General features: G+C 44.6%; 1 protein-coding gene across 2 annotated transcripts in view; it reads left to right on the top strand.

Moving 5' to 3' along the window:
• LOC110835066 (protein sax-3) overlaps window positions 1-25,050 on the top strand; it is a 658,245-nt gene that overhangs the window by 584,754 nt on the left and 48,441 nt on the right. For both annotated transcript variants that reach the window (XM_087351644.1, XM_087351643.1), the window contains one exon: window positions 625-755. In XM_087351644.1, coding sequence (XP_087207770.1) covers window positions 625-755 — 131 coding nt within the window. The remainder of the gene's footprint in view (window positions 1-624; window positions 756-25,050) is intronic.

A 25,050-nucleotide genomic window follows, 5' to 3' on the forward strand; every position in this document is an offset into this window, starting at 1 on the left:
CTTGTTACCCAAGTAAATTAGCTACAAATCTTACTGATCTTTTTCTCAATAACTTATTTATATATCTATGACTTTCGTAGAATTCTAAACGCGTATAATATTTATCTAGCAACTGCAGAAAATTAGAGACTAATCATGAAAGTATGACGACAATAAAAATAAATTAACAAACTGTGGAGATTTGTTTTTCAAAATTCTACATCGTCTCTCCTGATTCACTACTAGGCGGCGGGCGAAGGCCCACATCTGGGCCGTAGAGTCAAGGAAGAAGAATAATAATAATACGAAATTGTACTTGTAAATGTACTCGACTCAAAGAAATTTATTTTACGTAATTGGGTGAACATTAACACACACGTAAACAGAGAAAATAATAATAAGTTTTTTACTAACCAGATTTCGTAATACCTAAATCTGACATGTCCATTATGCAGACAGGAATTAGAGGCCTGCTATAGCCGGTTTATCTTGCATAAGTTTTATAATAATTCAAATGATAATGATAAAACGTCAAGAAAATATTACTCCTGCTAAATAAATGCTTGCCTATAAGAATTACTTTATCTGGACACCTTTCAGTACAAGCTGAGTCCTTTGATGAGACTTGGTTCTTCAATGTTGCAGAGTGCGCTTGGTAGACGGAGGGAACCTTGCCATACAAGATTCCCGTCAGAGTGATGATGGTCGTTACCAGTGCGTTGCCAAGAACACGGTCGGTGTGCGTGAATCCGCGGTAGCCCTGCTCAAGGTCCATGGTAAGAATGTCACTTTACTACACAAATTGCTCTGAGTAAACATTTCTTAAGAAGTCGTAGGCAAAAACTATATGCTTCCAATCTTGCATTTCACGAGGGACCATTAGTTTATTCTCTTCTTAGAACTGAGTGGCCGCCACATGTCTCTTGGTCTTTTGCTGCGTTGATCTGTTTGTCGGTTGGTACTTTTGGACAGCTCTTCAATTAGTCGGTCGGTGGGTTGGTCGGTAATACGCTGTTCAGACAATTTGCAGCATTTATTGATTTTTCGAAAAATTTGAAAAGAAAATCAGTTTTCCCTGCCCTTTTAACGGACGTGGTCTCTCCCACACCTAATCTCTGCCAGACTCTGCCTCTACGTCTCTACCCATCTCCGTCTGTGCTTCACCCAGTCTCTGCTTGACTAGGTCTCAGCCTCACACGGGCACAAAACTAAAAAAATTCGAAAATTTTTGGTTTTGTACGCTCTTCAGATAATTTGCAACATTTATTTATTTTTCGAAAAATTTGAAAAATTTTGTAATTAATCTAGGGACTTCTCAGATGTAAATTTGGCGTCTTTTGAGCCGCCGCGAGGATAGGCGTCGCGACGACGGGCGTCTATTTCTTAAAGGCGCTCCCAATGTTATCCAAACTGATTAAGTCGCTCTATTGAGGTACTGTGATGGCGTCGAGGAGAATGGTTTTTCACTATCGTACGGTGTCTTCTGTGGACTTCTCTGCGGTACGTTTGGCGTCGCAACGCAAGCGTCTATTCTCTTATGCCTAATCTTATTGAATGCAAGCCAAGCATTGCGGTGGCTTTAGGATGCGCCAAGGTTAGGTTAGGTTAGGTTAATTTGGCTTAGGTTGGATTATGTTAGGTTACGTTTTGTGGTTTTCTGCGCGTTTTAGACAATTTCCTGCATTTTTTGTTTTTCGAAAACTTTCAAAAATTCTCAAAATTCCCCACACCCAAACTTCACTAGAACAGCTTTCTGCTAGAACTCTTCTCTACCACAGCACGTCTCTGCATGACTCGTTGACATCGTCACCAGCTCCCTGAATTACTCAGTCTCTTCCTCACAAGTTCTCTGCTGGACGCGTTCTCTGCCTCACACGGTCTATTGGACAACGTCAATGCCTCACCCGGTCTCCGCCGGAAGCGCTGCTTGCAACGACGACGCGAAAGAAACAGGGCCATAGAGAGACCGCATGGTCTAGAGACTGTGTACAGCAGAGTACCAGTCATGCAGGGAACGGGTTCACCAGAGACAGGCCACGCCAGAAAACGTGTCTGGCTGGTATCGCTTTGGGAAAATTTTGAAGCAAATTTTCAAAAAATCGAAAAATGCCGGAAATCTTCCAATTGGCGCACAAAGCCAAAAAAATTTGTAAATTTTCAATTTTTTTTTTTTGAATTTTTCGAAAATTCTCGGTGTTGTGCGCGTCTTAGACAATTTCCTGCATTTTTTGTTTTTTCGAAAATTTTCAAGAATTCTCAAAATTCCCCACACCCGAACTTCAGTAGAACATCTTCCTGCTAGAACTCTACTCCACCACAGCACCTCTCTGCATGACTCGTTGACATCGTCACCAGCTCCCTGCTTCACTCAGTCTCTTCCTCACAAGGTCTCTGCCGGACCCGTTCTCTGCCTCACTCTGTCTATAGGACAACGTCTATGCCTCACCCGGTCTCCGCCGGAACCGTTCCTTTCAACGACGACACGTAAGAAACGGCCATAGAGAGACCGGATGGTCTAGAGACTGTGTGCTGCAGAGCCCCTGTCAGTCAGTGAACGGGACTTGAGAAGTGACTAGTCCCAAGTCTTGAGAAGTCACTTGTCCCAAGTCTTGAGAAGTGACTTGTCCCAAGTCTCGAGAAGTGACTTGTCCCAAGTCTCGAGAAGTCATTGTCCCAAGTCTTGAGAAGTCACTTGTCCCAAGTCGTGAGAAGTCACTTGTCCCAAGCCGTGAGAAGTCACTTGTCCCAAGACTTGAGAAGTCACTTTGCCCAAGTCTTGAGAAGTCACTTGTCCTAAGTCTCGAGATGTCACTTGACACAAGTCTGGAGATGTCACTTGTCTCAAGTCTTGAGAAGTCACTGTCCCAAGTTTTGAGAAGTCACTAGTCACAAGTCTTGAGAAGTCATTCATCTCAAGTCTTGAGAAGTCACTTGTCCCAATTCTTGAAAAATCGCTTGTCCCATGTCTTGAGAAGTCACTTGTCCCAAGTCTTGAGAAGTCACTTTTCCCAAGTCTTGAGAAGTCACTTGTCCCAAGAGTTCAGAAGACACTTGTCCCAAGCCTTGAGAAGTCAGTTGTCCCAAGTCTTGAGAAGTCACTTGTCCCAAGTCTTCAGAAGTCACTTGTCCGAAGTCTTCAGAAGTCACTTGTTCCAAGTCTTCAGAAGTCACTTGTCCCAAGTCTTGAGAAGTCACTTGTCTCAAGTCGTGAGAAGTCACTTGTCCCAAGTCGTGAGAAGTCACTTGTCCCAAGTCTTGAGAAGTCAGTTGTCCCAAGCCTTGAGAAATAACTTGTCCCAAATCTTGAGAGTTCACTTGTCCGAAGTCTTCAGAAGTCACTAGTCCCAAGTCTTGAGAAGTCACTTTTCCCAAGTCTTTAGAAGTCACTTGTCCGAAGAGTTGAGAAGACACTTTTCCCAAGCCTTGAGAAGTCAGTTGTCCCAAGCCTTGAGAAATAACTTGTCCCAAGTCTTGAGAAGTCACTTGTCCGAAGTCTTCAGAAGTCACTTGTTCCAAGTCTTCAGAATTTACTTGTCCCAAGTCTTGAGAAGTCACTTGTCCCAAGTCTTCAGAAGTTACTTGTCCCAAGTCTTGAGAAGTCACTTGTCCCAAGTCTTCAGAAGTCACTTGTCCCAAGTCTTGAGAAGTCACTTGTCTCAAGTCGTGAGAAGTCACTTGTCCCAAGTCGTGAGAAGTCACTGGTCCCAAGTCTTGAGAAGTCAGTTGTCCCAAGCCTTGAGAAATAACTTGTCCCAAGTCTTGAGAAGTCACTTGTCCGAAGTCTTCAGAAGTCACTTGTCCCAAGTCTTCAGAATTTACTTGTCCCAAGTCTTGAGAAGTCACTTGTCCGAAGTCTTCAGAATTTACTTGTCCCAAGTCTTGAGAAGTCACTTGTCCCAAGTCTTGAGAAGTCACTTGTCCCAAGTCTTGAGAAGTCACTTGTCACAAGTCGTGAGAAGTCACTTGTCCCAAGTCGTGAGAAGTCATTTGTCCCAAGTCTTGAGAAGTCACTTGTCCCAAGCCTTGAGAAGTCACTTGTCCCAAGTCTTGAGAAGTTACTTGTCCCAAGTCTTGAGAAGTCATTGTATCAAGTCTTGAGAAGTCACTTGTCCCAAGTCGTGAGAAATCTCAAGACTTGGGACAAGTGACTTCTCAAGACTTGGGACAAGTGACTTCTCACGACTTGGGACAAGTGACGTGTCAAGGCTTGGGACAAGTGAATTCTCAAGACTTGAGACAAGTGACTTCTCACGACTTGGGACAAGTGACTTCTCAAGACTTGGGACAAGTGACTTCTCAAGACTTGGGACAAGTGACTATCTCAAGACTTGGAACAATTACTTCTCAAGACTTGGGACAATGACTTCTCAAGACTTGGGACAATGACTTCTCAAGACTTGGGACAAGCCACTTCTCAAGACTTGGGGCAAGTGACTTCTCAAGGCTTGGGACAAGTGACTTCTCAAGACTTGGGACAAGTGACTTCTCAAGACTTGGGACAAGTGACTTCTCAAGACTTGGGACAATGACTTCTCAAGACATGGGACAAGTGACTTCTCAAGGCTTGGGACAAGTGACTTCTTAAGGCTTGGGACAGGTGACTTCTCAAGGCTTGGGACAGGTGACTTCTCAAGGCTTGGGACAGGTGACTTCTCAAGGCTTGGGACAGGATACTTCTCAAGGCTTGGGACAAGTGACTTCTCAAGGCTTGGGGCAAGTGGCTTCTCAAGGCTTGGGACAAGTTACTTCTCAAGGCTTGGGACAAGTGATTTCTCAAGACTTGGGACAAGTGACTTCTCAAGACTTGGGACAAGTGACTTCTCAAGGCTTGGGACAAGTGACTTCTCAAGGCTTGGGATAAGTGACTTCTCAATGCTTGGGACAAGGGACTTCTCAAGGTTTGGGACAAGTGACTTCTCAGGACTTGGGACAAGTGACTTCTCAAGATTTGGGACAAGTGACTTCTCAAGGCTTGGGACAAATGACTTCTCAATGCTTGGGACAAGTGACTTCTCAATGCTTGGGACAAGTGACTTCTCAAGGCTTGGGACAAGTGACTTCTCAAGGCCTGGGACAAGTGACGGGTGACTTCTCAAGGCTTGGGACAGGTGAGTTCTCAAGGCTTGGTACAGGTGACTTCTCAAGGCTTGGGACAGGAGACTTCTCAAGGCTTGGGACAAGTGACTTCTCAAGGCTTGGGACAAGTGACTTCTCAAGGCTTGGGACAAGTGACTTCTCAAGGCTTGGGACAAGTGACTTCTCAAGGCTTGGGACAAGTGACTTCTCAAGGCTTGGGACAAGTGACTTCTGAAGGCTTGGGACAGGTGACTTCTCAAGGCTTGGTACAGGTGACTTCTCAAGGTTTGCGACAGGAGACTTCTCAAGGCTTGGGACACGTGACATCTCAAGGCTTGGGACAAGTGACTTCTCAAGGCTTGGGACAAGTGACTTCTCAAGGCTTGGGACAAGTGACTTCTGAAGGCTTGGGACAAGTGACTTCTCAAGACTTGGGACAAGTGACTTCTCAAGACTTGGGACAAGTGACTTCTCAAAGCTTGGGACAGGTGACTTCTCAAGGCTTGGGACAGGTGAATTCTCAAGACTTGGGACAAGTGACTTCTCAATGCTTGGGACAAGTGACTTCTCAATGCTTGGGACAAGTGACTTCTCAATGCTTGGGACAAGTGACTTCTCAAGGCTTGGGACAAGTGACTTCTCAAGGCCTGGGACAAGTGACTTCTCAAGACTTGGGACAAGTGACTTCTCAAGACTTGGGACAATGACTTCTCAAGACTTGGGACAAGTGACTTCTCAAGACTTGGGACAAGTGACTTCTCAAGACTTGGGACAAGTGACTTCTCAAGACTTTGGGACAAGTGACTTCTCAAGACTTCGGACAAGTGACTTTTACATCAGAAACAGTCCGAGAGAGTCCGGTTCCGCGACGCATGAGGTGGAATTTTGAAAAATCGAAAAACGCTGCAAACGCTTTTAAATGCGCACAAAACCAAAAATTTTCGGAAAATTCGAAAGAAAATTAAAAGTTGAAAATTTTCAAAAATTCTTGGTTTTGTGCGCTTTTTGGGCGATTTCCCACGTTTTTCGATTTTTCGAAAATTTTCGGAAAAATTGAAATTTCTCAAAGGGGTACCCCTTTGAAAATTTTCAAAAATTGTCGAAATTTTAAAAAAATTAAAAATGGCTGCAAATGGCGTGAAACGCGAAGAAAACTAAAAATTTTCAAAATTTTCGACAAAAATTTTTAATTCAGAATTTTTAAAAAAAATTTGGTTTTGTGCGTTTTTCAGACAATTTCCAGCATTTTTTGGTTTTTCGAAAATGTGAAAAATTTTCAATTTTTTTCAAACGTCTCCTCAACAGATGCATGCCAGTCTCGTTGAATGCCACACGCTGTCTTTGCCGGAGACAGCCATTAACTCACCATGTCGCTTCTTGCCTCGTTGTTCCCACAAACCGGCCTCCGCAGCTTGGGACAAGTGACTTCACAAGACTTGGGACAAGTGATATCTGAAGACTTGTGACAAGTGACTTCTCAAGACTTGGGACAAGTGACTTCTCAAGGCTTGGGACAAGTGACTTCTCAAGGCTTGGGACAAGTGACTTCTCAAGGCTTGGGACAAGTGACTTCTCAAGGCTTGGGACAAGTGACTTCTCAAGACTTGGGACAAGTGACTTCTCAAGACTTGGGACCAGTGACTTCTCAAGGCTTGGGACAAGTGACTTCTCAAGGCTTGGGACAGGTGACTTCACAAGGCTTGGTACAGGTGACTTCTCAAGGCTTGGGACAGGAGACTTCTCAAGGCTTGGGACAAGTGACTTCTCAAGACTTGGGACAAGTGACTTCTCAAGGCTTGGGAAAAGTGGCTTCTCAAGGCTTGGGACAGGTAACTTCTCAAGACTTGGGACAAGTGACTTCTCAAGGCTTGGGACAAGTGACTTCTCAATGCTTGGGACAAGTGACTTCTCAATGCTTGGGACAAGTGATTTCTCAAGGCTTGGGACAAGAGACTTCTCAATGCTTGGGACAAGTGACTTCTCAAGGCTTGGGACAAGTGTCTTCTCAAGGCCTGGGACAAGTGACTTCTCAAGACTTGGGACAAGTGACTTCTCAAGACTTGGGACAATGACTTCTCAAGACTTGGGACAAGTGACTTCTCAAGACTTGGGACAGGTGACTTCTCAAGGCTTGGGACAAGTGACTTCTCAAGGCATGGGACAAGTGACTTCTCAAGGCTTGGGACAAGTGACTTCTCAAGGCTTGGGACAAGTGACTTCTCAGAGCTTGGGACAAGTGACTTCTCAAGGCTTGGGACAAGTGACTTCACAAGTCTTGGGACAGGTGACTTCTCAAAGCTTGATACAGGTGACTTCTCAAGGCTTGCGAAAGGAGACTTCTCAAGGCTTGGGACACGTGACTTCTCAAGGCTTGGGACAAGTTACTTCTCAAGGCTTGGGACAAGTGACTTCTCAAGGCTTGGGACAAGTGACTTCTGAAGGCTTGGGACAAGTGACTTCTCAAGACTTGGGACAAGTGACTTCTCAAGGCTTGGGACAGGTGACTTCTCAATGCTTGGTACAGGTGACTTCTCAAAGCTTGGGACAGGAGAATTCTCAAGGCTTGGGACAAGTGACTTCTCAAGGCTTGGGACAAGTGACTTCACAAGGCTTGGGACAAGTGACTTCTCAAGGCTTGGGACAAGTGACTTCTCAAGACTTGGGACAAGTGACTTCTCAAGGCTTGGGACAAGTGACTTCTCAATGCTTGGGACAAGTGACTTCTCAATGCTTGGGACAAGTGACTTCTCAATGCTTGGGACAAGTGACTTCTCAATGCTTGGGACAAGTGACTTTTCAAGACTTGGGACAAGTGACTTCTCAAGACTTGGGACAAGTGACTTCTCAAGACTTGGGACAAGTGACTTCTCAAGACTTGGGACAAGTGACTTCACAAGACTTGGGACAAGTGACTTCTCAAGACTTCGGACAAGTGACTTTTACATCAGAAACAGTCCGAGAGGGTCCGGTTCCGCGACGCATGAGGTGGTGGAATTTTGAAAAATTTTATATTTTTCGAAAAATCGAAAAACGCTGCAAACGCTCTGAAATGCGCACAAAACCAAAAATTTTCGGAAAATTCGAAAGAAAATTAAAAGTTGAAAATTTTCAAAAATTCTTGGTTTTTTACGCTTTTTGGGCGATTTCCCACGTTTTTCGATTTTTCGAAAATTTTCGGAAAAATTGAAATTTCTCAAAGGGGTACCCCTTTGAAAATTTTCAAAAATTGTCGAAATTTTAAAAAAATTAAAAATGGCTGCAAATGGCGTGAAACGCGAAGAAAACTAAAAATTTTCAAAATTTTCGACAAAAATTTTTAATTCAGAATTTTTAAAAAAAATTTGGTTTTGTGCGCTTTTCAGCCAATTTCCAGCATTTTTTCGTTTTTGGAAAATGTGAAAAAAAAATTTCAGACGTCTCCCCAAGAGATGCATACCAGTCTCCTTGAATGCCACATGCTGTCTCTGCCGGAGACAGCCGTTAACTCACCATGTCGCTTCTTGCCTCGTTGTTCCCAAAAACCGGCCTCCGCAGCTTGGGACAAGTGACTTCACAAGACTTGGGACAAGTGACATCTGAAGACTTGGGACAAGTGACTTCTCAAGGCCTGGGACAAGTGACTTCTCAAGGCTTGGGACAAGTGACTTCTCAAGGCTTGGGACAAGTGACTTCTCAAGGCTTGGGACAAGTGACTGCTGAAGGCTTGGGACAGGTGACTTCTCAAGGCTTGGGACAGGTGACTACTCAAGGCTTGGTACAGGTGACTACTCAAGGCTTGGCACAAGTGACTTCTCAAGGCTTGGGACAAGTGAATTTTCAAGGCTTGGCACAAGTGACTTCTCAAGGCTTGGGACAGGTGACTTCTCAAGGCTTAGGACAGGTGACTTCTCAAGGCTTGGTACAGGTGACTTCTCAAGGCTTGGGACAGGAGACTTCTCAAGGCTTGGGACAAGTGACTTCTCAAGGCTTGGGACAAGTGACTTCTCAAGGCTTGGGACAAGTGACTTCTCAAGGCTTGGGACAAGTGACTTCTCAAGGCTTGGGACAAGTGACTTCTCAAGACTTGGGACAAGTGACTTCTCAAGGCTTGGGACAAGTGGCTTCTCAAGGCTTGGGACAGGTAACTTCTCAACACTTGGGACAAGTGACTTCTCAAGGCTTGGGACAAGTGACTTCTCAATGCTTGGGACAAGTGACTTCTCAATGCTTGGGACAAGTGCCTTCTCAAGGCTTGGGACAAGTGACTTCTCAATGCTTGGGACAATTGACTTCTCAAGGATTGGGACAAGTGACTTCTCAAGGCCTGGGACAAGTGACTTCTCAAGACTTGGGACAAGTGACTTCTCAAGACTTGGGACAAGTGACTTCTCAAGGCTTGGGACAAGTGACTTCTCAATTCTTGGGACAAGTGACTTCTCAATGCTTGGGACAAGTGACTTCTCAATGCTTGGGACAAGTGACTTCTCAAGGCTTGGGACAAGTGACTTCTCAATGCTTGGGACAAGTGACTTTTCAAGACTTGGGACAAGTGACTTCTCAAAACTTGGGACAAGTGACTTCTCAAGACTTGGGACAAGTGACTTCTCAAGACTTGGGACAAGTGACTTCTCAAGACTTGGGACAAGTGACTTCTCAAGACTTCGGACAAGTGACTTTTACATCAGAAACAGTCCGAGAGGGTCCGGTTCCGCGACGCATGAGGTGGTGGAATTTTGAAAAATTTTATATTTTTCGAAAAATCGAAAAACGCTGCAAACGCTCTGAAATGCGCACAAAACCAAATATTTACGGAAAATTCGAAAGAAAATTAAAAGTTGAAAATTTTCAAAAATTCTTGGTTTTTTGCGCTTTTTGGGCGATTTCCCACGTTTTTCGATTTTTCGAAAATTTTCGGAAAAATTGAAATTTCTCAAAGGGGTACCCCTCTGAAAATTTTCAAAAATTGTCGAAATTTTAAAAAAATTAAAAATGGTTGCAAATGGCGTGAAACGCGAAGAAAACTAAAAATTTTCAAAATTTTCGACAAAAAATTTTAATTCAGAATTTTTCAAAAACATTTGGTTTTGTGCGCTTTTCAGACAATTTCCAGCATTTTTTGGTTTTTGGAAAATGTGAAAAAAAAATTTCAAACGTCTCCTCAAGAGATGCATGCCAGTCTCGTTGAATGCCACATGCTGTCTCTGCCGGAGACAGCCGTTAACTCACCATGTCGCTTCTTGCCTCGTTGTTCCCACAAACAGGCCTCCGCAGCTTGGGACAAGTGACTTCACAAGACTTGGGACAAGTGACATCTGAAGACTTGCGACAAGTGACTTCTCAAGACTTGGGACAAGTGACTTCTCAAGGCCTGGGACAAGTGACTTCTCAAGGCTTGGGACAAGTGACTTCTCAAGGCTTGGGACAAGTGACTTCTCAAGGCTTGGGACAAGTGACTTCTCAAGGCTTGGGACAAGTGACTTCTCAAGGCTTGGGAAAAGAGGCTTCTGAAGGCTTGGGACAGGTGACTTCTCAAAGCTTGGGACAGGTGACTACTCAAGGCTTGGTACAGGTGACTTCTCAAGGCTTGGCACAAGTGACTTCTCAAGGCTTGGGACAAGTGAATTCTCAAGGCTTGGGACAGGTGACTTCTCAAGGCTTAGGACAGGTGACCTCTCAAGGCTTGGTACAGGTGACTTCTCAAGGCTTGGGACAGGAGACATCTCAAGGCTTGGGACAAGTGACTTCTCAAGGCTTGGGACAAGTGACTTCTCAAGGCTTGGGACAAGTGACTTCTCTAGGCTTAGGGACAAGTGACTTCTCAAGACTTGGGACAAGTGACTTCTCAAGACTTGGGACAAGTGACTTCTCAAGGCTTGGGAAAAGTGGCTTCTCAAGGCTTGGGATAGGTAACTTCTCAAGACTTGGGACAAGTGACTTCTCAAGGCTTGGGACAAGTGACTTCTCAATGCTTGGGACAAGTGACTTCTCAATGCTTGGGACAAGTGATTTCTCAAGGCTTGGGACAAGAGACTTCTCAATGCTTGGGACAAGTGACTTCTCAAGGCTTGGGACAAGTGTCTTCTCAAGGCCTGGGACAAGTGACTTCTCAAGACTTGGTACAAGTGACTTCTCAAGACTTGGGACAATGACTTCTCAAGACTTGGGACAAGTGACTTCTCAAGACTTGGGACAGGTGACTTCTCAAGGCTTGGGACAAGTGACTTCTCAAGGCATGGGACAAGTGACTTCTCAAGGCTTGGGACAAGTGACTTCTCAAGGCTTGGGACAAGTGACTTCTCAGAGCTTGGGACAAGTGACTTCTCAAGGCTTGGGACAAGTGACTTCACAAGTCTTGGGACAGGTGACTTCTCAAAGCTTGATACAGGTGACTTCTCAAGGCTTGCGAAAGGAGACTTCTCAAGGCTTGGGACACGTGACTTCTCAAGGCTTGGGACAAGTTACTTCTCAAGGCTTGGGACAAGTGACTTCTCAAGGCTTGGGACAAGTGACTTCTGAAGGCTTGGGACAAGTGACTTCTCAAGACTTGGGAGAAGTGACATCTCAAGACTTGGGACAAGTGACTTCTCAAGGCTTGGGACAGGTGACTTCTCAATGCTTGGTACAGGTGACTTCTCAAAGCTTGGGACAGGAGAATTCTCAAGGCTTGGGACAAGTGACTTCTCAAGGCTTGGGTCAAGTGACTTCACAAGGCTTGGGACAAGTGACTTCTCAAGGCTTGGGACAAGTGACTTCTCAAGACTTGGGACAAGTGACTTCTCAAGGCTTGGGACAAGTGACTTCTCAATGCTTGGGACAAGTTACTTCTCAATGCTTGGGACAAGTGACTTCTCAATGCTTGGGACAAGTGACTTCTCAAGGCTTGGGACAAGTGACTTCTCAATGCTTGGGACAAGTGACTTTTCAAGACTTGGGACAAGTGACTTCTCAAGACTTGGGACAAGTGACTTCTCAAGACTTGGGACAAGTGACTTCTCAAGACTTGGGACAAGTGACTTCTCAAGACTTCGGACAAGTGACTTTTACATCAGAAACAGTCCGAGAGGGTCCGGTTCCGCGACGCATGAGGTGGTGGAATTTTGAAAAATTTTATATTTTTCGAAAAATCGAAAAACGCTGCAAACGCTCTGAAATGCGCACAAAACCAAAAATTTTCGGAAAATTCGAAAGAAAATTAAAAGTTGAAAATTTTCAAAAATTCTTGGTTTTTTGCGCTTTTTGGGCGATTTCCCACGTTTTTCGATTTTTCGAAAATTTTCGGAAAAATTGAAATTTCTCAAAGGGGTACCCCTTTGAAAATTTTCAAAAATTGTCGAAATTTTAAAAAAATTAAAAATGGCTGCAAATGGCGTGAAACGCGAAGAAAACTAAAAATTTTCAAAATTTTCGACAAAAATTTTTAATTCAGAATTTTTCAAAAAAATTTTGTTTTGTGCGCTTTTCAGACAATTTCCAGCATTTTTTGGTTTTTGGAAAATGTGAAAAAAAAATTTCAAACGTCTCCTCAAGAGATGCATGCCAGTCTCGTTGAATGCCACATGCTGTCTCTGCCGGAGACAGCCGTTAACTCACCATGTCGCTTCTTGCCTCGTTGTTCCCACTAACTGGCCTCCGCAGCTTGGGACAAGTGACTTCACAAGACTTGGGACAAGTGACATCTGAAGACTTGTGACAAGTGACTTCTCTAGACTTGGGACAAGTGACTTCTCAAGGCCTGGGACAAGTGACTTCTCAAGGCTTGGGACAAGTGACTTCTCAAGGCTTGGGACAAGTGACTTCTCAAAGCTTGGGACAAGTGACTTCTCAAGGCTTGGGACAAGTGACTTCTGAAGGCTTTGGACAGGTGACTTCTCAAAGCTTGGGACAGGTGACTACTCAAGGCTTGGTACAGGTGACTTCTCAAGGCTTGGCACAAGTGACTTCTCAAGGCTTGGGACAAGTGAATTCTCAAGGCTTGGGACAGGTGACTTCTCAAGGCTTAGGACAGGTGACTTCTCAAGGCTTGGTACAGGTGACTTCTCAAAGCTTGGGACAGGAGACTTCTCAAGGTTTGGGACAAGTGACTTCTCAAGGCTTGGGACAAGTGACTTCTCAAGGCTTGGGACGAGTGACTTCTCAAGGCTTGGGACAAGTGAATTCTCAAGACTTGGGACAAGTGACTTCTCAAGACTTGGGACAAGTGACTTCTCAAGGCTTGGTACAAGTGGCTTCTCAAGGCTTGGGACAGGTAACTTCTCAAGACTTGGGACAAGTGACTTCTCAACGCTTGGGACAAGTGACTTCTCAATGCTTGGGACAAGTGACTTCTCAAGGCTTGGGACAAGTGACTTCTCAAGGCTTGGGACAAGTGACTTCTCAATGCTTGGGACAAGTGACTTCTCAAGGCTTGGGACAAGTGACTTCTCAAGGACTGGGACAAGTGACTTCTCAAGACTTGGGACAAGTGACTTCTCAAGACTTGGGACAATGACTTCTCAAGACTTGGGACAAGTGACTTCTCAAGACTTGGGACAGGTGACTTCTCAAGGCTTGGGACAAGTGACTTCTCAAGGCATGGGTCAAGTGACTTCTCAAGGCTTGGGACAAGTGACTTCTCAAGGCTTGGGACAAGTGACTTCTCAGAGCTTGGGACAAGTGACTTCTCAAGGCTTGGGACAAGTGACATCTCAAGGCTTGGGACAGATGACTTCTCAAGGCTTGGTACAGGTGACTTCTCAAGGCTTGCGACAGGAGACTTCTCAAGGCTTGGGACACGTGACTTCTCAAGGCTTGGGACAAGTGACTTCTCAAGGCTTGGGACAAGTGACTTCTCAAGGCTTGGGACAAGTGACTTCTGAAGGCTTGGGACAAGTGACTTCTCAAGACTTGGGACAAGTGACATCTCAAGACTTGGGACAAATGACTTCTCAAGGCTTTGGACAGGTGACTTCTCAAGGCTTGGTACAGGTGACTTCTCAAAGCTTGGGACAGGAGACTTCTCAAGGCTTGGGACAAGTGACTTCTCAAGGCTTGGGACAAGTGACTTCACAAGGCTTGGGACAAGTGAATTCTCAAGGCTTGGGACAAGTGACTTCTCAAGGCTTGGGACAAATGACTTCTCAATGCTTGGGACAATTGACTTCTCAATGCTTGGGACAAGTGACTTCTCAAGGCTTGGGACAAGTGACTTCTCAATGCTTGGGACAAGTGACTTTTCAAGACTTGGGACAAGTGACTTCTCAAGACTTGGGACAAGTGACTTCTCAAGACTTGGGACAAGTGACTTCTCAAGACTTGGGACAAGTGACTTCTCAAGACTTGGGACAAGTGACTTCTCAAGACTTCGGACAAGTGACTTTTACATCAGAAACAGTCCGAGAGGTTCCGGTTCCGCGACGCATGAGGTGGTGGAATTTTGAAAAATTTTATATTTTTCGAAAAATCGAAAAACGCTGCAAACGCTCTGAAATGCGCACAAAACCAAAAATTTTCGGAAAATTCGAAAGAAAATTAAAAGTTGAAAATTTTCAAAAATTCTTGGTTTTTTGCGCTTTTTGGGCGATTTCCCACGTTTTTCGATTTTTCGAAAATTTTCTGAAAAATTGAAATTTCTCAAAGGGGTACCCCTTTGAAAATTTTCAAAAATTGTCGAAATTTTAAAAAAATTAAAAATGGCTGCAAATTGCGTGAAACGCTAAGAAAACTAAAAATTTTCAAAATTTTCGACAAAAATTTTTAATTCAGAATTTTTCAAAAAAATTTTGTTTTGTGCGCTTTTCAGACAATTTCCAGCATTTTTTGGTTTTTGGAAAATGTGAAAAAAAATTTCAAACGTCTCCTCAAGAGATGCATGCCAGTCTCGTTGAATGCCACATGCTGTCTCTGCCGGAGACAGCCGTTAACTCACCATGTCGCTTCTTGCCTCGTTGTTCCCACTAACTGGCCTCCGCAGCTTGGGACAAGTGACTTCACAAGACTTGGGACAAGTGACATCTGAAGACTTGTGACAAGTGACTTCTCAAGACTTGGGACAAGTGACTTCTCAAGGCCTGGGACAAGTGGCTTCTCAAGGCTTGGGACAAGTGACTTCTCAAGGCTTGGGACAAGTGACTTCTCAAGGCTTGGGACAAGTGACTTCTCAAGGCTTGGGACAAGTGACTGCTGAAGGCTTGGGACAGGTGACTTCTCAAGGCTTGGGACAGGTGACTACTCAAGGCTTGGTATAGGTGACTTCTCAAGGCTTGGCACAAGTGACTTCTCAAGGCTTGGGACAAGTGAATTCTCAAGGCTTGGGACAAGTGACTTCTCAAGGCTTGGGACAGGTGACTTCTCAAGGCTTGGTACAGGTGACTTCTCAAAGCTTGGGACAGGAGACTTCTCAAGGCTTGGGACAAGTGACTTCTCAAGGCTTGGGACAAGTGACTTCACAAGGCTTGGGACAAGTGACTTCTCAAGGCTTGGGACAAGTGACTTGTCAAGACTTGGGACAAGTGACTTCTCAAGGCTTGGGACATGTGACTTCTCAATGCTTGGGACAAGTGACTTCTCAATGCTTGGGACAAGTGACTTCTCAAGGCTTGGGACAAGTGACTTCTCAATGCTTGGGACAAGTGACTTCTCAAGACTTCGGACAAGTGACTTTTACATCAGAAACAGTCCGAGAGGGTCCGGTTCCGCGACGCATGAGGTGGTGGAATTTTGAAAAATTTTATATTTTTCGAAAAATCGAAAAACGCTGCAAACGCTCTGAAATGCGCACAAAACCAAAAATTTTCGGAAAATTCGAAAGAAAATTAAAAGTTGAAAATTTTCAAAAATTCTTGGTTTTTTGCGCTTTTTGGGCGATTTCCCACGTTTTTCGATTTTTCGAAAATTTTCGGAAAAATTGAAATTTCTCAAAGGGGTACCCCTTTGAAAATTTTCAAAAATTGTCGAAATTTTAAAAAAATTAAAAATGGTTGCAAATGGCGTGAAACGCGAAGAAAACTAAAAATTTTCAAAATTTTCGACAAAAAATTTTAATTCAGAATTTTTCAAAAACATTTGGTTTTGTGCGCTTTTCAGACAATTTCCAGCATTTTTTGGTTTTTGGAAAATGTGAAAAAAAAATTTCAAACGTCTCCTCAAGAGATGCATGCCAGTCTCGTTGAATGCCACATGCTGTCTCTGCCGGAGACAGCCGTTAACTCACCATGTCGCTTCTTGCCTCGTTGTTCCCACAAACAGGCCTCCGCAGCTTGGGACAAGTGACTTCACAAGACTTGGGACAAGTGACATCTGAAGACTTGCGACAAGTGACTTCTCAAGACTTGGGACAAGTGACTTCTCAAGGCCTGGGACAAGTGACTTCTCAAGGCTTGGGACAAGTGACTTCTCAAGGCTTGGGACAAGTGACTTCTCAAGGCTTGGGACAAGTGACTTCTCAAGGCTTGGGACAAGTGACTTCTGAAGGCTTGGGACAGGTGACTTCTCAAAGCTTGGGACAGGTGACTACTCAAGGCTTGGTACAGGTGACTTCTCAAGGCTTGGCACAAGTGACTTCTCAAGGCTTGGGACAAGTGAATTCTCAAGGCTTGGGACAGGTGACTTCTCAAGGCTTAGGACAGGTGACTTCTCAAGGCTTGGTACAGGTGATTTCTCAAGGCTTGGGACAGGAGACTTCTCAAGGTTTGGGACAAGTGACTTCTCAAGGCTTGGGACAAGTGACTTCTCAAGGCTTGGGACAAGTGACTTCTCAAGGCTTGGGACAAGTGACTTCTCAAGACTTGGGACAAGTGACTTCTCAAGACTTGGGACAAGTGACTTCTCAAGGCTTGGAACAAGTGGCTTCTCAAGGCTTGGGACAGGTAACTTCTCAAGACTTGGGACAAGTTACTTCTCAAGGCTTGGGACAAGTGACTTCTCAATGCTTGGGACAAGTGACTTCTCAATGCTTGGGACAAGTGACTTCTCAAGGCTTGGGACAAGTGACTTCTCAAGGCTTGGTACAGGTGACTTCTCAAAGCTTGGGACAGGAGACTTCTCAAGGCTTGGGACAAGTGACTTCTCAAGGCTTGGGACAAGTGACTTCACAAGGCTTGGGACAAGTGACTTCTCAAGGCTTGGGACAAGTAACTTCTCAAGGCTTGGGACAAATGACTTCTCAATGCTTGGGACAAGTGACTTCTCAATGCTTGGGACAAGTGACTTCTCAAGGCTTGGGACAAGTGACTTCTCAATGCTTGGGACAAGTGACTTTTCAAGACTTGGGACAAGTGACTTCTCAAGACTTGGGACAAGTGACTTCTCAAGACTTGGGACAAGTGACTTCTCAAGACTTGGGACAAGTGACTTCACAAGACTTGGGACAAGTGACTTCTCAAGACTTCGGACAAGTGACTTTTACATCAGAAACAGTCCGAGAGGGTCCGGTTCCGCGACGCATGAGGTGGTGGAATTTTGAAAAATTTTATATTTTTCGAAAAATCGAAAAACGCTGCAAACGCTCTGAAATGCGCACAAAACCAAAAATTTTCGGAAAATTCGAAAGAAAATTAAAAGTTGAAAATTTTCAAAAATTCTTGGTTTTTTACGCTTTTTGGGCGATTTCCCACGTTTTTCGATTTTTCGAAAATTTTCGGAAAAATTGAAATTTCTCAAAGGGGTACCCCTTTGAAAATTTTCAAAAATTGTCGAAATTTTAAAAAAATTAAAAATGGCTGAAAATGGCGTGAAACGCGAAGAAAACTAAAAATTTTCAAAATTTTCGACAAAAATTTTTAATTCAGAATTTTTCAAAAAAATTTTGTTTTGTGCGCTTTTCAGCCAATTTCCAGCATTTTTTCGTTTTTGGAAAATGTGAAAAAAAAATTTCAGACGTCTCCCCAAGAGATGCATGCCAGTCTCCTTGAATGCCACATGCTGTCTCTGCCGGAGACAGCCGTTAACTCACCATGTCGCTTCTTGCCTCGTTGTTCCCACAAACCGGCCTCCGCAGCTTGGGACAAGTGACTTCACAAGACTTGGGACAAGTGACATCTGAAGACTTGTGACAAGTGACTTCTCAAGACTTGGGACAAGTGACTTCTCAAGGCCTGGGACAAGTGACTTCTCAAGGCTTGGGACAAGTGACTTCTCAAGGCTTGGGACAAGTGACTTCTCAAGGCTTGGGACAAGTGACTGCTGAAGGCTTGGGACAGGTGACTTCTCAAGGCTTGGGACAGGTGACTACTCAAGGCTTGGTACAGGTGACTTCTCAAGGCTTGGCACAAGTGACTTCTCAAGGCTTGGGACAAGTGAATTTTCAAGGCTTGGGACAAGTGACTTCTCAAGGCTTGGGACAGGTGACTTCTCAAGGCTTAGGACAGGTGACTTCTCAAGGCTTGGTACAGGTGACTTCTCAAGGCTTGGGACAGGGGACTTCTCAAGGCTTGGGACAAGTGACTTCTCAAGGCTTGGGACAAGTGACTTCTCAAGGCTTGGGACAAGTGACTTCTCAAGGCTTGGGACAAGTGACTTCTCAAGGCTTGGGACAAGTGACTTCTCAAGACTTGGGACAAGTGACTTCTCAAGGCTTGGGACAAGTGGCTTCTCAAGGCTTGGGACAGGTAACTTCTCAAGACTTGGGACAAGTGACTTCTCAAGGCTTGGGACAAGTGACTTCTCAATGCTTGGGACAAGTGACTTCTCAATGCTTGGGACAAGTGACTTCTCAAGGCTTGGGACAAGTGACTTCTCAATGCTTGGGACAATTGACTTCTCAAGGATTGGGACAAGTGACTTCTCAAGGCCTGGGACAAGTGACTTCTCAAGACTTGGGACAAGTGACTTCTCAAGACTTGGGACAAGTGACTTCTCAAGGCTTGGGACAAGTGACTTCTCAATTCTTGGGACAAGTGACTTCTCAATGCTTGGGACAAGTGACTTCTCAATGCTTGGGACAAGTGACTTCTCAAGGCTTGGGACAAGTGACTTCTCAATGCTTGGGACAAGTGACTTTTCAAGACTTGGGACAAGTGACTTCTCAAAACTTGGGACAAGTGACTTCTCAAGACTTGGGACAAGTGACTTCTCAAGACTTGGGACAAGTGACTTCTCAAGACTTGGGACAAGTGACTTCTCAAGACTTCGGACAAGTGACTTTTACATCAGAAACAGTCCGAGAGGGTCCGGTTCCGCGACGCATGAGGTGGTGGAATTTTGAAAAATTTTATATTTTTCGAAAAATCGAAAAACGCTGCAAACGCTCTGAAATGCGCACAAAACCAAATATTTTCGGAAAATTCGAAAGAAAATTAAAAGTTGAAAATTTTCAAAAATTCTTGGTTTTTTGCGCTTTTTGGGCGATTTCCCACGTTTTTCGATTTTTCGAAAATTTTCGGAAAAATTGAAATTTCTCAAAGGGGTACCCCTTTGAAAATTTTCAAAAATTGTCGAAATTTTAAAAAAATTAAAAATGGCTGCAAATGGCGTGAAACGCGAAGAAAACTAAAAATTTTCAAAATTTTCGACAAAAAATTTTAATTCAGAATTTTTCAAAAACATTTGGTTTTGTGCGCTTTTCAGACAATTTCCAGCATTTTTTGGTTTTTGGAAAATGTGAAAAAAAAATTTCAAACGTCTCCTCAAGAGATGCATGCCAGTCTCGTTGAATGCCACATGCTGTCTCTGCCGGAGACAGCCGTTAACTCACCATGTCGCTTCTTGCCTCGTTGTTCCCACAAACTGGCCTCCGCAGCTTGGGACAAGTGACTTCACAAGACTTGGGACAAGTGACATCTGAAGACTTGCGACAAGTGACTTCTCAAGACTTGGGACAAGTGACTTCTCAAGGCCTGGGACAAGTGACTTCTCAAGGCTTGGGACAAGTGACTTCTCAAGGCTTGGGACAAGTGACTTCTCAAGGCTTGGGACAAGTGACTTCTCAAGGCTTGGGACAAGTGACTTCTGAAGGCTTGGGACAGGTGACTTCTCAAAGCTTGGGACAGGTGACTACTCAAGGCTTGGTACAGGTGACTTCTCAAGGCTTGGCACAAGTGACTTCTCAAGGCTTGGGACAAGTGAATTCTCAAGGCTTGGGACAGGTGACTTCTCAAGGCTTAGGACAGGTGACCTCTCAAGGCTTGGTACAGGTGACTTCTCAAGTTTTGGGACAGGAGACTTCTCAAGGCTTGGGACAAGTGACTTCTCAAGGCTTGGGACAAGTGACTTCTCAAGGCTTGGGACAAGTGACTTCTCAAGGATTGGGACAAGTGATTTCTCAAGACTTGGGACAAGTGACTTCTCAAGACTTGGGACAAGTGACTTCTCAAGGCTTGGGACAAGTGGCTTCTCAAGGCTTGGGACAGGTAACTTCTCAAGACTTGAGACAAGTGACTTCTCAATGCTTGGGACAAGTGACTTCTCAATGCTTGGGACAAGTGACATCTCAATGCTTGGGACAAGTGACTTCTCAAAGCTTGGGAAAAGTGACTTCTCAATGCTTGGGACAAGTGACTTCTCAAGGCTTGGGACAAGTGACTTCTCAAGGCCTGGGACAAGTGACTTCTCAAGACTTGGGACAAGTGACTTCTCAAGACTTGGGACAATTACTTCTCAAGACTTGGGACACGTGACTTCTCAAGACTTGGGACAGGTGACTTCTCAAAGCTTGGGACAAGTGACTTCTCAAGGCATGGGACAAGTGACTTCTCAAGGCTTGGGAAAAGTGACTTCTCAAGGCTTGGGACAAGTGACTTCTCAGAGCTTGGGACAAGTGACTTCTCAAGGCTTGGGACAAGTGACTTCTCAAGGCTTGGGACAGGTGACTACTCAAGGCTTGGTACAGGTGACTTCTCAAGGCTTGCGACAGGAGACTTCTCAAGGCTTGGGTCACGTGACTTCTCAAGGCTTGGGACAAGTGACTTCTCAAGGCTTGGGACAAGTGACTTCTCATGGCTTGGGACAAGTGACTTCTCATGGCTTGGGACAAGTGACTTCTGAAGGCTTGGGACAAGTGACTTCTCAAGACTTGGGACAAGTGACATCTCAAGACTTGGGACAAGTGACTTCTCAAGGCTTGGGACAGGTGACTTCTCAAGGCTTGGTACAGGTGACTTCTCAAAGCTTGGGACAGGAGATTTCTCAAGGCTTGGGACAAGTGACTTCTCAAGGCTTGGGACAAGTGACTTCACAAGGCTAGGGACAAGTGACTTCTCAAGGCTTGGGACAAGTGACTTCTCAAGACTTGGGACAAGTGACTTCTCAAGGCTTGGGACAAGTGACTTCTCAATGCTTGGGACAAGTGACTTCTCAATGCTTGGGACAAGTGACTTCTCAATGCTTGGGACAAGTGACTTCTCAAGGCTTGGGACAAGTGACTTCTCAATGCTTGGGACAAGTGACTTTTCAAGACTTGGGACAAGTGACTTCTCAAGACTTGGGACAAGTGACTTCTCAAGACTTGGGACAAGTGACTTCTCAAGACTTGGGACAAGTGACTTCTCAAGACTTCGGACAAGTGACTTTTACATCAGAAACAGTCCGAGAGGGTCCGGTTCCGCGACGCATGAGGTGGTGGAATTTTGAAAAATTTTATATTTTTCGAAAAATCGAAAAACGCTGCAAACGCTCTGAAATGCGCACAAAACCAAAAATTTTCGGAAAATTCGAAAGAAAATTAAAAGTTGAAAATTTTCAAAAATTCTTGGTTTTTTGCGCTTTTTGGGCGATTTCCCACGTTTTTCGATTTTTCGAAAATTTTCGGAAAAATTGAAATTTCTCAAAGGGGTACCCCTTTGAAAATTTTCAAAAATTGTCGAAATTTTAAAAAAATTAAAAATGGCTGCAAATGGCGTGAAACGCGAAGAAAACTAAAAATTTTCAAAATTTTCGACAAAAATTTTTAATTCAGAATTTTTCAAAAAAATTTTGTTTTGTGCGCTTTTCAGACAATTTCCAGCATTTTTTGGTTTTTGGAAAATGTGAAAAAAAAATTTCAAACGTCTCCTCAAGAGATGCATGCCAGTCTCGTTGAATGCCACATGCTGTCTCTGCCGGAGACAGCCGTTAACTCACCATGTCGCTTCTTGCCTCGTTGTTCCCACTAACTGGCCTCCGCAGCTTGGGACAAGTGACTTCACAAGACTTGGGACAAGTGACATCTGAAGACTTGTGACAAGTGACTTCTCTAGACTTGGGACAAGTGACTTCTCAAGGCCTGGGACAAGTGACTTCTCAAGGCTTGGGACAAGTGACTTCTCAAGGCTTGGGACAAGTGACTTCTCAAGGCTTGGGACAAGTGACTTCTCAAGGCTTGGGACAAGTGACTTCTGAAGGCTTTGGACAGGTGACTTCTCAAAGCTTGGGACAGGTGACTACTCAAGGCTTGGTACAGGTGACTTCTCAAGGCTTGGCACAAGTGACTTCTCAAGGCTTGGGACAAGTGAATTCTCAAGGCTTGGGACAGGTGACTTCTCAAGGCTTAGGACAGGTGACTTCTCAAGGCTTGGTACAGGTGACTTCTCAAAGCTTGGGACAGGAGACTTCTCAAGGTTTGGGACAAGTGACTTCTCAAGGCTTGGGACAAGTGACTTCTCAAGGCTTGGGACGAGTGCCTTCTCAAGGCTTGGGACAAGTGAATTCTCAAGACTTGGGACAAGTGACTTCTCAAGACTTGGGACAAGTGACTTCTCAAGGCTTGGTAAAAGTGGCTTCTCAAGGCTTGGGACAGGTAACTTCTCAAGACTTGGGACAAGTGACTTCTCAACGCTTGGGACAAGTGACTTCTCAATGCTTGGGACAAGTGACTTCTCAAGGCTTGGGACAAGTGACTTCTCAAGGCTTGGGACAAGTGACTTCTCAATGCTTGGGACAAGTGACTTCTCAAGGCTTGGGACAAGTGACTTCTCAAGGACTGGGACAAGTGACTTCTCAAGGCTTGGGACAAGTGACTTCTCAAGGCTTGGGACAAGTGACTTCTCAAGACTTGGGACAAGTGACTTCTCAAGACTTGGGACAGGTGACTTCTCAAGGCTTGGGACAAGTGACTTCTCAAGGCATGGGTCAAGTGACTTCTCAAGGCTTGGGACAAGTGACTTCTCAAGGCTTGGGACAAGTGACTTCTCAGAGCTTGGGACAAGTGACTTCTCAAGGCTTGGGACAAGTGACATCTCAAGGCTTGGGACAGATGACTTCTCAAGGCTTGGTACAGGTGACTTCTCAAGGCTTGCGACAGGAGACTTCTCAAGGCTTGGGACACGTGACTTCTCAAGGCTTGGGACAAGTGACTTCTCAAGGCTTGGGACAAGTGACTTCTCAAGGCTTGGGACAAGTGACTTCTGAAGGCTTGGGACAAGTGACTTCTCAAGACTTGGGACAAGTGACATCTCAAGACTTGGGACAAATGACTTCTCAAGGCTTTGGACAGGTGACCTCTCAAGGCTTGGTACAGGTGACTTCTCAAAGCTTGGGACAGGAGACTTCTCAAGGCTTGGGACAAGTGACTTCTCAAGGCTTGGGACAAGTGACTTCACAAGGCTTGGGACAAGTGAATTCTCAAGGCTTGGGACAAGTGACTTCTCAAGGCTTGCGACAAATGACTTCTCAATGCTTGGGACAATTGACTTCTCAATGCTTGGGACAAGTGACTTCTCAAGGCTTGGGACAAGTGACTTCTCAATGCTTGGGACAAGTGACTTTTCAAGACTTGGGACAAGTGACTTCTCAAGACTTGGGACAAGTGACTTCTCAAGACTTGGGACAAGTGACTTCTCAAGACTTGGGACAAGTGACTTCTCAAGACTTGGGACAAGTGACTTCTCAAGACTTCGGACAAGTGACTTTTACATCAGAAACAGTCCGAGAGGTTCCGGTTCCGCGACGCATGAGGTGGTGGAATTTTGAAAAATTTTATATTTTTCGAAAAATCGAAAAACGCTGCAAACGCTCTGAAATGCGCACAAAACCAAAAATTTTCGGAAAATTCGAAAGAAAATTAAAAGTTGAAAATTTTCAAAAATTCTTGGTTTTTTGCGCTTTTTGGGCGATTTCCCACGTTTTTCGATTTTTCGAAAATTTTCTGAAAAATTGAAATTTCTCAAAGGGGTACCCCTTTGAAAATTTTCAAAAATTGTCGAAATTTTAAAAAAATTAAAAATGGCTGCAAATGGCGTGAAACTCGAAGAAAACTAAAAATTTTCAAAATTTTCGACAAAAAATTTTAATTCAGAATTTTTCAAAAACATTTGGTTTTGTGCGCTTTTCAGACAATTTCCAGCATTTTTTGGTTTTTGGAAAATGTGAAAAAAAAATTTCAAACGTCTCCTCAAGAGATGCATGCCAGTCTCGTTGAATGCCACATGCTGTCTCTGCCGGAGACAGCCGTTAACTCACCATGTCGCTTCTTGCCTCGTTGTTCCCACAAACTGGCCTCCGCAGCTTGGGACAAGTGACTTCACAAGACTTGGGACAAGTGACATCTGAAGACTTGCGACAAGTGACTTCTCAAGACTTGGGACAAGTGACTTCTCAAGGCCTGGGACAAGTGACTTCTCAAGGCTTGGGACAACTGACTTCTCAAGGCTTGGGACAAGTGACTTCTCAAGGCTTGGGACAAGTGACTTCTCAAGGCTTGGGACAAGTGACTTCTGAAGGCTTGGGACAGGTGACTTCTCAAAGCTTGGGACAGGTGACTACTCAAGGCTTGGTACAGGTGACTTCTCAAGGCTTGGCACAAGTGACTTCTCAAGGCTTGGGACAAGTGAATTCTCAAGGCTTGGGACAGGTGACTTCTCAAGGCTTAGGACAGGTGACCTCTCAAGGCTTGGTACAGGTGACTTCTCAAGTTTTGGGACAGGAGACTTCTCAAGGCTTGGGACAAGTGACTTCTCAAGGCTTGGGACAAGTGACTTCTCAAGGCTTGGGACAAGTGACTTCTCAAGGATTGGGACAAGTGATTTCTCAAGACTTGGGACAAGTGACTTCTCAAGACTTGGGACAAGTGACTTCTCAAGGCTTGGGACAAGTGGCTTCTCAAGGCTTGGGACAGGTAACTTCTCAAGA

The sequence above is a fragment of the Zootermopsis nevadensis genome, unplaced genomic scaffold (assembly GCF_977971745.1).
Source record: "Zootermopsis nevadensis isolate Lab colony 2312 unplaced genomic scaffold, Znev_1.0 Znev_ptg000019l, whole genome shotgun sequence".
NCBI lineage: Eukaryota > Metazoa > Arthropoda > Insecta > Blattodea > Termopsidae > Zootermopsis > Zootermopsis nevadensis.